General features: G+C 39.9%; 1 protein-coding gene across 1 annotated transcript in view; it reads right to left on the reverse strand.

The window, feature by feature from the left end:
• LOC112576226 (protocadherin Fat 4-like) overlaps positions 1-13,916 on the reverse strand; it is a 143,983-nt gene that overhangs the window by 43,002 nt on the left and 87,065 nt on the right. Inside the window, exons 81-93 of the mRNA XM_025258526.1 lie at positions 13,537-13,722; positions 12,675-12,794; positions 12,075-12,257; positions 11,709-11,825; positions 11,326-11,520; positions 8,433-8,561; positions 8,135-8,314; positions 5,915-6,049; positions 3,529-3,711; positions 2,699-2,821; positions 2,140-2,322; positions 931-1,053; positions 22-204 (exon numbers count right to left, since the gene is read on the reverse strand). Coding sequence (XP_025114311.1) covers positions 22-204; positions 931-1,053; positions 2,140-2,322; positions 2,699-2,821; positions 3,529-3,711; positions 5,915-6,049; positions 8,135-8,314; positions 8,433-8,561; positions 11,326-11,520; positions 11,709-11,825; positions 12,075-12,257; positions 12,675-12,794; positions 13,537-13,722 — 2,040 coding nt within the window. The remainder of the gene's footprint in view (positions 1-21; positions 205-930; positions 1,054-2,139; positions 2,323-2,698; positions 2,822-3,528; positions 3,712-5,914; positions 6,050-8,134; positions 8,315-8,432; positions 8,562-11,325; positions 11,521-11,708; positions 11,826-12,074; positions 12,258-12,674; positions 12,795-13,536; positions 13,723-13,916) is intronic.

Here is a 13,916-nt window from a genome sequence, read left to right on the forward strand (position 1 = left end):
CTGACAAGTTACTGGAGTGACCTTGACATTAGGCTTGGTAGCATAAACTGTTGTCACTGTGGTGTTGACAAGGTCTTTCTCATTGACTGTGACAGGAGGTGGGTCAATGAAGCTGGGTGCATTTTCTCGAGACACAGTGATAACAGCAGTGGTGGTGGCAGTCTTTGGCGTAGGATACCCATTGTCTGTCACACTGATGGTACACTGAACAAAGACAACACCACGTTTACCTACAATACATGCAAACTTCTTGGTAGCCCCACAAAAATAATATCAAAATTACTGTCAACTTCTACCACAATGAAGCCATATAAGCATGATGTCCTCTTCTAAAGTGTCTGACAATGTGCCAAACACCTACATGTAGGTGAATGAAACTGGCCTTTCACAGCAATAACACTGTGTTAAACAGATGAGGATGAGATATTTATGTGCGATGTCCACCTCTGAAGTGTATAAAAATGTGAATGACACATATATGAAGGCAAAATAAAACTGGTATTTCAGTGCAATGACATCATGTAATAAAGAGGCTGCTTCTTCTCATCCTCTCACTTGTCATGACAGAGAAATCTATTTCATCAGCGCTCATCTGTAAAGCACTTTCCTAATTCCATGTATCATTAGCAGAGTAAGAACAATCATGTGGCACTCGTGGATTAGCTTCATCATGTAATTACACATGCATGCATTTGTGTAAAGACAATCATACATACAAAAAGACACACAACACTGAACTATTGCTATTAGTAATCTTGACCAATGATTGTCTTCAGTTTACAGCCAAACTCTTTCCCTACCCCTCACCTTAGCCAGCTAGAAGTATCCATTCATATTTTATGCACAGCTGCCCAAAATATAGTCAGAAAGCACCGTATCATGTACTCTAACCCCATATTTCCAGCACAGGCAAAATAGAGACCAACGTACTGTGTACTGAGACTGTGTAGTGGAAGTCTGGCTGCCCATGTACATGAGCTTTCCTGTCAGGGAGTCAATAATGAACTCCCTTTGACATTCTTGGCTGCCAGTCAGAGAGTACACTAGCAGATCCTGCAACAGTAAAGCCATGTTGATGCACATGAGCTACACTTAACACAAACTTAAGATGCCTCACACTTAGTTCATATGCTATCTGCAGGTGCTACCACACCAACAGTGGTAGCTTGTTATTCTTCTAAGTACCTTGATGTTATACTTGGTTTCCCACATGGCTGCATGTTCTGCAGACTGTGCTGTAAACATTTACTTATTTTTGTGAAGCACCTTAAGCTTGCCCTTAGAGTAGAGATAAGACGATATACAAGACTTTTATTATTATTATTTTCATAATTTCTTGGACAATTAATAACATTCATACTGCAATTGTTTAGGTCATGTAATACTCGCAAAATTTCTGGGGTATTGACATATTTCTATTTTTCAACTTAGAATTATTGAGATATTATTACAAGATTTTATTTTGCCTGATGAGTGCATGTCTCTTCTGCTTCTGCCCAAGCTTTCTTTGATGCGGAAAGGGAAGCAGTTAGGCAGATAAAGGCAATGATCATTTCAGCCTTCATTTGCACAGCTATGTGTACCGGTATGTGCCAGGTGTATTTTGTAGTATTTTCCTGAGCCACCATTTTGTTCTTTCTCTTCAAATAAAATTTTGGGACTTGCTGATGACTTGTGTGTCACCAGAGCATAAGAAAGATACCAACGGAAATTGAGGCCCATTAGAACCATTTTGAACACTCTTTCTATGAAAATATTTTAACAGATCTATGGTTACAATAGCTGTCTAGAAAAGTTGCCAGCAAAATACCACATATGTGGTTACATCAAAGACATGTGGGAAAGATGAAATAGAAAATGGTGAAGCAAAATGACCACACACAGACATGTAGGGGAAGCTGTGTATTTAGTACATCAAAGCAGAATGATCATACAAAGACGTGAGGAAGGTCCAAGTTTAATATAGCAGAATAACCACACAAAGACTTGGGCTTGAAGGCTGAAAGTGAAGATGCATGTTTAAACACAAAGACAAGTTCTCTCCCTCCATCTCTCTCATCTACATGTACTCCACATGCAGTCCTGTGGTTATACATACATAGCATAATAAATGTCTAAGTTGATTATAAACATATTTACCTTATCCCCATCTAAGGCTGTAACATTGACGATGACAGATCCACGTGGAGTGTCAGAGTTAACAATGCCTGTGTAAGGGCCAGCAACAAACTGGGGAGAATTCTGGTTTCGGATCACATTCACTGTCAAAAGGAACTGGGCGACTTTGTTTGGGGATCCACTGTCATAAGCATCCACCAGCAGCTGTGCAGCAGAGAAGTGTGTAAACTAAGTGCCCAAAGTGCAAAAAGTGCCAGCAGCACAATCATTCTGGAGCAAGTCAAGTGCCAAAACAAACAGCAGCAGTATTTCCATGCCAGTGATATCATTTTTGTGCAAAATATCTAGAGAATGAATACCAGGGTCATTCCTCTACCAGATGATTAATGATAACATTAGCAAAGAGAAATGCAAATGACATATTGAAAAGTAAGCTTCTGTCCCTTTTTCTTTCTCAGTCTCTAAATTTATCCAACAGATATGATTTAAAACTGCGGTTACAAATCATTAATTTACTTCTACTTTCATTATGCTCTTCCTAGTAAAATCAGACATACACAAAGTGCAACAATTCACCAACCCTGTACGTCATCTCCCGTCCCTGGCGCAGACTGGTTCGCAAAGTTATGGCCCCTGTATTTTCATTCACTTGGAAATAGTATGGGGCTGCTTCATCTCCACTCAGCTTATACTTCATGGTTCCCTGTACGAACGATCAGTTGTCCAAATAAGAATCCTAAATCTGACATGACTGACAAATAAACTTAAACTACATCTTTGTCTAAGGGTTATGACAGACATGAATGTGAAAATATTGGTACTACTTTCACAGTAATTAAAAAAAAAACTAGCAAAATTAATTGATCAAAACCCTTTCTTAGCTGTAACAGCTTATTTCATGGGCTCTTCAGTCTATTCAAATCTGAACATTCTGGCAATCTGATGTGATGGTTTAGGACACAACAACTAGTGAAAAATTAGTTTAATTTAATGCATCATTCATTTTTTTAAAAACTGCTCCTGGTATAGTAACTCACTAAATGCACACAACTATAGATTCTCTCATACCTTCTTTCCATAAAACCCAAACTGTTTTTCTAAAAGAATTTTTTCCAATTGTGTAATATGAAACCTCAACACATAATTACATAAAGTTATACAGTTAAAAAACAAACATAGGAATAAAAATTTCTAAAACAATGTACACTGTTTATTGATCTGTTGACGCAGCTAATGAAGCACTCTCATCAACATTAACTTGTCTCAACATGATGCACACTGATGTGTAAGGTCGGATCACTAGATAAGGTGTGAGAGAATTACAAAACCTTCAGTAACTTTGACTTAAAAATGGTCATAAACTACTGATGATGAACTGGTATGCAAACAGTTACATTACAAACAACTCACAGTCAGTGGTGTCTTGGAGGCAGTTACATTATAAACAGAAGCATTGACATTGCGGTTTTCCTCCACTGTTATGGAAGCTGATGAGGGTGAGAATGTTGGTGCTGCAGCTTTTGAGATCTGGATTGTCACTGGAACATCAACGTACTTGGATGGTTGGCCTGAGTCAGACACACGCACTGTCAACTGTTCAAAAAAGGAAAAATTGCTATTGAAGTTTTCACAAAACGATGGGCAAGAACTGCAAAAACACTCAAAATTATTTTCTCAAGTTCCAATCAGAATCAATAAGACTGTCAAATATATCCAATTTTTTATGCTGCTCATAACATTGCATTTAAATAATAGTCCCCTGTAGACAAAATCAAAACAGATCATGCCATAAGACGATGCCACTATCTAGAGATACATCATTTCATGAGAAGACAATGCCACTATCCGGAGGACCTTGCACAAAATATTTGCTAGCATTTCTTTAGGGGCCTATAGGTCATGTAGGGTTAGTTGTAATAATAATAATCATCATAATATATGGCTGACAAAGTTTTTTCCACAAGAATGTAGTCAAGTGTATAGCTGTTCAGGTTTATGACCCAGATGGCTGCAGGTGAGCCTGGGTTTACCCCCATTACATCTATGATGCCTCATTCACATTATCTTCTTCTTTTGCCTGCTGCAACTTTCTGAGGCACAGGCCACCAACAAGAGCTCTCCGATCATCTCTGATCTTCTTCCTATGTGGCTCCAGATGTAACCCATTGTTCAAAGTCTGTTTCTAAGTCATGGTATCAGTCCAGCACAAGACCTCATCACATGCTAACATGCAAGTCAAGGCTAACTTGTGGTGAGATGTATATGCTGTGACAGTGGTCTTCTCGTGTCTGAGGTGTATATCATCTACAGTAAAAATCTCCCTATTAAGACGAGATAAAAAGCCCCCCAAATCAGGCCGTAACTGAGAGGGATTGTAGTAGGGAGATCAAGCAGTCTGCTTTCATTGCAGGAACCATGGCATCAAGCGCCATCTAAGTTTATTTAAAAGCTGAAATACAGTTCTCAAACCAATATCATAATGCTTTTTTGTGGTTTTTTTTACTTGGTTGTGCTTATTTTGCCACTACTGTGCTATGTTAAAGATTTACAGGCTCTTAAAATGCACTATTGTATTTTTGAACATGATTTCTGGAAAACACTGCAATAAAGCATAAACAGTCGGTAACATGAGTTTAATTTGTGCAGAAAATTGACTTTTGGAAAAAGGGCATTAATGAAACACAGTTGATTGATGTGAACTAGTAAAAAGAAAACAATGAAAGGGAGCTGGTTATTTCGACCAAAAACCATTTCACTTTTCACTTTGGCTATATTGACCCCTCACCTGAGTTGAACTGACCCCACCATGACCATGTCCCACATAAGAATACATCCTCCCAATACCAAAAGTTAAAGTTAAATCAACCCAATCCCACTAAATGAATACCAGAGCAGTGATGCCTGCTTCATATTAACTGAATGCCTACATAAACATTTAATAACAACCTCCAAAGAACAATGAAAACAAAGGGTTTAACCCTGCCCCATTGACTCGAGGAAAACAAAAATCACACTATGCACTGGTATGTGATTTGTTCTTTAAATGTGCACTACCAAGCAGCCATTTTTGCTTAGTAAGATGAGGGCTTATTTCTCATGACTCTGTTGGTAATATCTGATGTTAAAGCTACTCCAGTGATCCAAGAAAGATTCGACTTTATGGCCTGGATTGATTCAACTTTTGGTGTGGGATAATATAGCAATTCAACTTAGATGGGTGGTACATATAACTGGAGTGATATGGTTTGAGTTACAATGATCAGTGGCCCAATGAACAAGCAGCCTCTTTAAAAATGTTCTTATCTTATGTGCTTTCTACAGAAAAATGCAATACAGGGTATACAGTCAACCACAAGCAACCTATTTTAAAATGTACTTATTTTCTTCATCACGTAACATCTATAAAAAAAAGTCGTAATAGAACTAAAACTGTAAGTCATAAATCAGCCTGTGGAGGTATTTGTAATAGAGATGACGTTTACATTGCAAAATATATCATCAAAAAAATGTGGGCTGTAACTTAGGGAGTTGTAATAAGAAAGAACCTCCAAAGAAAAATGAGGTTTTACTGTATTGCTTGCCATGATAGTTGTTCTCTCTTGTGTCTGCTAGCATTATCACTCTAATTCCCATTTAAAGTTATGACAGCACATTTCATGAAACATGAAGCAAGTGCCTACCAGCTGTTACTAAATGTCTCCTTTGAGAACATCATGAAATATGCATGTTATCAACACAAAATTATGATTACTCATTTTTAATAAAAGATTCAAAAACTAAGGTGTCTGCTACACACAGGATAATTTTGTGACAGAGCACTGGTGAGTGGGCGCCAGAGGTACAGAAGGCCTGTGTCCGGTTGAATGTAGAAGATATTGAGACCGTCTCTACTGGCACTGTCATCTTTCAGCAGCGTGTACCTCAGGGTGTCCTGCAAAATCAACGAAATGTAGTAATCATGACAGTGCCACAGTGAAGATCAATAATGTGAAGTGACATTGGTATTACAGTGACAGTACAATAATGGGTAGTGATCATCTCACAACAGCAGTCAGTGATATGCAGTAACAGCAGCGGCATAGTGACAGCACAACCATGATTAATGATCATATGACAGTGGCAGCCAATGATATGCAGTGACATTGCTATTTCAGTGACGGTACAATGAAGGCAGCCAATGAGATGCAGTAATATCAGCAGCATAGTGACAGCACAGCTATGGGTAAAGATCATATAACAACGGCAATCAAGGAAATGCAGTAGCAACAGCAGCAAAGTGACAGCACAACAATAGAAGCCACTGACGTGTAGTGACTTCAATATCACAGTGACAGCCCAACAATGGAAGCCGTTGATGGTGACATCTGGTTTATCATGACTGTACAACAATGAAAGCCTGTGACATAGTGACATCAGCATCAAGGTGACAGTAAAAACAAAAGAAAATGACATGCAGTGACACTCACACAGTGACAGTAAACAAAAGTGCATAGCCAGCTATGGAGTTACATAAGTGAATATTCCAAGGACTAGTTGTAAGAGAGTATGTTATGGACATCATGTAGAAACTGTCACAAATATATCCGTTTCATTAACCCCTATTTCTTGTGTTGTTCTAATGTATAATGATGAAGTACATTGCTGCGACATCTACAATCACAGGATCAGTACAAAAATGGAAGGCACTGACATGCACAAAGATAGAGTGTGCAAGCCAACAACATCCAGGTCGCCCCAGTCATCATGAACAATAAGCCTAAGAAGGATGGTGACTATTTTACCTGTTTAATCAGCACTCAGCAAGATGGGAGAGACAGACGAAGATGTCAAGTGCAGAATAATCCAGGCATTTGAAGTGCTGCAACCAGTTTGGAGTTGCAAGAGTCTCAACAGACAAACCAAACAGGTTGCTCAACGCAAATGTCACGTCCCTACCTCTGTATAAGATCAAGATCTGAAGACACTCTGACAACCTGAACCACAATACCTGTCTTCATCAGATTCTGCAGATTAGATTGACAGAGAGAATCTGAAGCCAAGAACTCTGGGACCAAGCAAGGAAAGAGCACATAATCGAGACCATCACAAGAAGATGGATTGTGGCTTACATTACACAGAGCATCACTGAACAAGTCATGCCTGAGACTGGAACCCACAAACAAGCAAAAAAAGAAGACACCCAACAATCATATGGTGCAGAATGTTAGACTCAGGGTATCCTTACTTTGGTTGAGGTGAGATGAAGAATGACTATTGCATGCAATTTGTGATGCAAACTTTTCCAATCTCTTTTTTCTGAGTCTTCCACATTAACTTACTTAAGAAAATGATTAAAACATTCATGCACATATAAAGATTCAATTTTTTGAAAGCTACTGTTTTAAATTATAAAGTTTTGTAAGATTACAATTAAATTATTTGTCTGTGTAGCCATATGGCCCTTGTTTACCATATATAAACCAGTTATGTAGATATAGCCCCTGAATGAAGCATATAAATGCAACCACATAGAATACATTTAAATAAGGATAGCACAGGCAAAGAGTGAAAAATTGTCTGCTTTACTCCTAATGTGATCTGGAAAACTAATGTGAAAGGAAGGTTAAGAAATAGGTATAAGTTTAGAACTATTGCATTAAATGTCTGTATGAGTATGTATGCTTGCCCTTGTGAGCAAAAGAAAAATTTCTGTCTTGGGTCTCCTTGATTTGATTTGATTTGATTTAAAATGCTTGAGTAATCTAAATGGTCTGCCCAGAATTTTAAAGTGAAATATCTTTCACAGATGGGACTAGCACCACAACCAAAGAGTTTTCTTATGCCATTAACAAGCTAAAAGAAAACAACATTATTTAAAATAATTAAATTGTAATTAAATTGCACTGAATTAAATACATGCTGTGTTCTGGCTTTACTGTGTAGATCCATCTTGAAATAGTTAACCCACACATGTCAAACGCCAGTTCATATGTGAGATGTTAACAACTGTTAGCAAAAGGAGGCTAATTATGCTTACTCCATCTGCATCAGTGCCTGTAAGGTTGAAGATGGGATCACCAAAAGGCCAGTCTTCTGTGATGTTCTTTTGGTAGGTTCCGCTCACAACAGGGGCATGAGGATTGTGTAACACATTCAAAGTTACTGTGGTTGTGACTCGCTGTGTTGGAAACATGCTGTCGTACGCAAAAATGTTCATCTGAAGACAAAAGATGTCAGGTATCTTAGTAAAGCCATGTGGAAAGACATAAAAAGCTTATAAAACAGTAGTCCTTTGTAGACAGAAGTTCAGTTGTAAACATTTCTACAACACATACCACATAGTTGGAATTTGACTGCTGATCAGTTCGGAGGTCATGAGCAATTCTGATGACACAGGTGTTGGGGTCAATGGTGAAGAAATAGTCAGCAGGGTACTTGCCACTCACATCACAGGTTATGTTACCCTGCATAAAGACAGACAGTTTTGTTACCTTCCATGACGATAACAGGTTATATTACCCTACACACATAAAGATTACAGGTTATGTTACCCTGAACACAGATATACAGAAAACAACTTATGTTACTCTGCACAAAAATAAATAGAAAACAAGTGTTCGGGCATGATATTCTTAGAAAATAAATGCAAAAATATGACAATAAAGGTTAAAAAGGTGAAAAAAAAGCCAAAGGTATGTAGATACAAAGCCAGCTTTCAAAGTATTCACCAATATACAAACCATCTAGCAGTCAGTAAAATGCGGTACTGTGATAATGTAATAATATGAAAAGAGAAGATACATCCAAACAAGAATATTTGAATCCTCTTAATGGATGATGACTAAAATCCTTACATCAACTAAGACAACTTTTAAGAGGCAAATACTTTTCTGAATTCATGTATATACCAACTGCCATACCTTGACCCTAAATGAAAATACCATTTTTAGTGGTAAAATTCTTTCTTCAAGTACTTACCAGATGACATGACTATGTGGAGATCACCCTCTAGCTACCTCAAATCCAGCTGTCCAAACCTGCTTTGGTCGAATGACCAAAGAACAGTAGGACATCAAATCAGTTCAACCCCCCTCCCATGCTAACCTGCCATGCTAATGAGCACTCAACTCCAATTTTTTGTCTGGACTGAGTCTGGAACCTACTGCAGGGAGGCGGGAGGGACCTAGCTGTCATGTCATCTGGTAAGTACTCGAAGAAAGAATTTTCACCACTAAAAATGGTATTTCTACTTCATACTGTACCAGATGACATCACTCTGTGGAGACTAACAGGTGATATGCTAGATGAAACAACGAACTAACACATCCCAAATCCAGCTGGGCAGTAGGTTGTGAAGCAGAAGAGAGGCCGCTGTGAACAGCATTACATAAACAGCCTTAATGAATGCTCAGGATCTGACCTGACTGATTGCATGAAAACTCAAGCAGGAAGGCTATCACCAGGAAACAACAGGTATTCCATGTTACTTGAAGGAGACCTAGAAGGGCTCCATGTTGCCAAGCTCAAGAAGGCTGGAAACCAGCACCACTGCAAGAAGTGGTGAGGATGCAGTGAGTGAATGAACCGCCCCAATTCTGTCAGTCAGGTCATAAGGACAACCAGGTCGGACTTCACCCTCTGACTGCCTTGACTGTGTATAAGGAAAGGTCCAGATAAGCGGAGACTGCAGCCTGAGCCTTCATGCAGCTCAGGTGAATAACTGCTTCCATGATCTGGGTAAAAACCCAAGATGTCAGGCACGGTTCCACAGGCCTCATCACAAACTATGGAAAGTGAGCCGCTGACAGGCACCTCATGCTGTGCAATAGATGACTGTTGCGTCTATGCTGGATGCGAATCTGCTACAACAGCCTCCGCTAACTGGCCTGGCGGTTACCAAGAGAGACAAGGCGGGTGGCGAAGTGTTGAGCCTGCTGAGATGTAAAGGGTCTCCTGGCTTAGTGACCAGGAAGATATAGCATGTCCGTCCGCTCCCTTCCTGAATAGCACACTTTTGGAGCAGTAATGCAATTTTGCTTCACAGAGACACTGTTCCCGGCACTGGTGTTCAAACTGGTGATCGCGTGCACGGGGATATGTTTAAGAAAGAGTCTCAATTCTTCGCTGATCACTGCATAGACCCAAGGATCTGAGGTCTGAAAAGTTTCCCACTGGGACCCGTGGTTCCGCATTGTCAACCAACTTGAACATGGGAATGTTGGGGTGTCTTAGAGCAGTGGTTCTCAAAGTGTGGTCCGCGGACCACTAGTGGTCCCTGGGCATAAGCCAGGTGGTCCGCGGCTGACAGTCGTCATGTGTCAGCAAAGTTATTTTTAAAGTGATGCATTCCTTGCATTAACATTTTAATTACAAAGAACGAGGTATACTTAGTTTTATGTCATCTTATTACTATACTACTGTCACAAAAGGACATTTAGTTTTGAATTGTAATAAAACAAATGCGGCAATTTAAATTTGAAATTCATAGTACAGAGGGATTTTAGGCCTTGGTGGTCCGCCATGTTTTTTATTAAGTAAAGTGGTCCGTGGTCCGAAATACTTTGAGAACCACTGTCTTAGAGGAGATGAAGCTGGTAGAATGACATCTAGTCCAATCTGTTGTCCCTCAAGTAAGCCCAGTCCCATTGGCAAGTCAGGAAATAAGACCAGTCCCAAAGACGAGGTCCCACAGTCCACCAGCTCGCAGGCAAAGCTGGATGACAGGCCAGTCTCACTGACGCATGTAGGTGTCCATCAAGGTTCGACAATGAGGCTGGGTGGCTCTTCAGGCTCATAGACGTGGCAGGGAGTCTCAGCAGGCTCAAAGATGAGGCTGTGCTGTAAGACCAGGCTCCGGTTGAAGGCTGGGCCACTCACCTGACCTGTGGGCAGGGCTGAGAGGCTCTCGAGGCCCCCTGACATACTGGGAATCTTACCAGTGTCGAAGATGAGGCTCCGCTGCTGCTGCCAGGAAACTATCTCAACTGGTGTATACTTACCAGGCCGTGCAGCAGTGACACGGGGGAAAGCGTCATCCTGTCACAGTGGGGAAACCGCCTTCTCTCGCGATTCCAAACTGGGCAGACTTGAATGAATGAGGCTGTGGGTTCTCTGCCCACATTCCGCTGACTGGAACAGGTTTGGACAGCTGGATCTGTGGTAGCTAGAGGGTGATCTCCACAAAGTCATGTCATCTCATAAAGTACTAAGAAGAAATATTTCCCTTACCTGAAGATCAGCATCTCTGGCTGAGACACCACTGAAAACGACAGTTCCAACAGGAACTGTTTCAGCAATCTGAGGCACTGTGTAAGGGGGATTGTTGAGAAAGACAGGGTTGGTGTTGGCCATGCTGACTTGAAAGTTTACAGTTGTTGTGTCATTCAAACCTTGTACTGGCCGATCAGTGGCTTGCACTTGTAACTGGGGAAATCACACACACACAGGTGTAAAGACACATGAGGAAGTCAGACATGATGTATACATACCAAACAATCTTTCAAGTTGAAATGTGACAAATATTCTTTGATTTTAGAAACCCTTACTCTTGCACTGTCTTCCACAGTACTTCTGTACACATGCATATATATATATCAGGTATAAACACTTACTGTTAAAGTGCTAGAAGCAGAGCTTTCAATTGCCCGGATAAGATAGATTTGACCGTTAATGGAATTTATCATGAAGTCAGAAGAGTTGCCACCAGTAATTCTGTAGGTTACTGGATCCTGAAACACACACCACAGACCTTACGTCCCACTCTACACAGAAGAAGCATACAATCCACACCCCTACTGTACACATTGGTTATTATGTAGGTCACCTGATCCTGAAACACACATCCTACAATATCCAGACCACAAAACACATATCCTACAGTGTCAGACCACAAAATACACTTCCTACATTATCCACACAAGCACACATTCACCCACTCTCATTGACTGACTCTTCAGCCACAAAAGTCAGAAACGTACATTATCACCATCTGTGGCAACAACTGTAGCCACTACACTGCCCACTTGCGTGAGGCTGTTGATGGTTGCCGTATATGGATTTTGTGTGAAACGAGGAGGGAACTGGTTGCGGGCAACACTGACAGTCAAAGTACTAGTTGCCCGAACTTCAGGGATAGCATCATCATACACTGTGACGACCAGCTGCAACACATACGAGCCTTCATATTAGCTTATTATTATTTTGCATGATCCCCAGTCAGTCTTCATGCTAGCTTCCTATTACTCTACACAATCGCCAACCAGTCACCTTGCTAACTGCTGGCTTCTTTTAGCTGCATGATTACCAGCCATTAATGAGCATTTCATCCATCTAGTTTAATACTATGATACCAATCATTAACAGACCAAAATTAGCAATAACTCTTGCTACAAACATTAGTAAAAATATCGTTTATCATCCTGCAGAAAATTGTGTATATCTGTTGTTTACAATAAGATCTGAAGCTGTTTATCTTAGTTCTTGAAAATCAAAATGCTCTTCTTCTACTGCCATTTTTTTTCACTAGCCCCCTAGAACCATAACATTGCAAGTTTTGTAAAACTTCGCAACATCATTACTCTGTAAAGTGTAGTGTAGTCAAGGCTGAGATCACTCCGCACAGTGACGTATCCTGAGGCATTGACACTAAACATGCTTGGTGCAGCATCAAGTCCCACTGCACTGAAGACCAGTTTACCCTGCCAAACATAAAAAAACAATAAAATATCTTACCAGTGCTGCCAAGCAACAGTCTATTAATCAAACCAGAGAACATAAACTGATGGCTTACAAGTGCTTCCAACTAAAATGGATTATATATTTTGAGGTGTATCGCAACAAAAAGTAGTTTTTATTAGATTTATTCTCGAATAGTTCTAACATCTAAACTGATTTACTGTACTATGGAGCCATGGAATGCCAACAGGAGGAGAATGAGAGTAAACTTAAAACATTCATCAAAATGTCGGCTTGCTTAACTGTGTGGCTAAATGCTACCAGGTTCTTCTGCAAGAGGAGAGAAATACATATGCCCGGACAGATTAATACATTGTTATACAGTATTAAAATATTGTTATACTTGCTTTTGAGACCAGCCTTCCATTATTATTATTTCTCTGTTTTTTATTTTTATTACCTTTGATAGTGGGGGGATAAAGTGATATATAAATAAACTTTATTATTATTATTATATTAGGCTTCAGCGAAAAAACTCATTCTTCACTTGATAAACACAATGTACTTTCTTTTAGTTAGGACCAATGTCATTGCTGATCTGTCACCAGACTGTTCATCCATCTATCTTATAGTTAGCTCATTGATGTCTCAGTTATCATATTCAATTTATTGATGGACAGCACTGATGCTGCTCATAGCTAGCTGACTCCAAGTTGTGGTATACACAGAGTTAATTATCAAATATGAAATATACAGCTTGCTCACCCTCAAGTCTGGATCTCTGGCACTGATCTGGAAGATAAATATACCAGCTTTGTCCTCCTCATCTCGCTGAACCTGGTTTGGCAGATTCTGGAAAATTGGTGGTTGATCAGGTGTAACATTGATAGTGACTGATGTCTGCCCAGTGTTGGAAACTCCCAGTCGATTGTCAACAGCAAGAACATTGAACTGCAGACAGACACATAAATGGAGTCTTTAATTCACTTTTCCTAAGGCTTTGTAGAATTTGCCAAATAAAACTTTTCTTAACCACCAAGAAACTCATGTCAGCATTTGTGCACTACTGCTTAGACTACTCCAACTCCCTGTTTGCTGAATGTTTGAACATCCTGCTTGACAACTTTCAGTGCACCCAAAAGCAT

The sequence above is a fragment of the Pomacea canaliculata genome, linkage group LG1 (assembly GCF_003073045.1).
Source record: "Pomacea canaliculata isolate SZHN2017 linkage group LG1, ASM307304v1, whole genome shotgun sequence".
Taxonomy (NCBI): domain Eukaryota; kingdom Metazoa; phylum Mollusca; class Gastropoda; order Architaenioglossa; family Ampullariidae; genus Pomacea; species Pomacea canaliculata.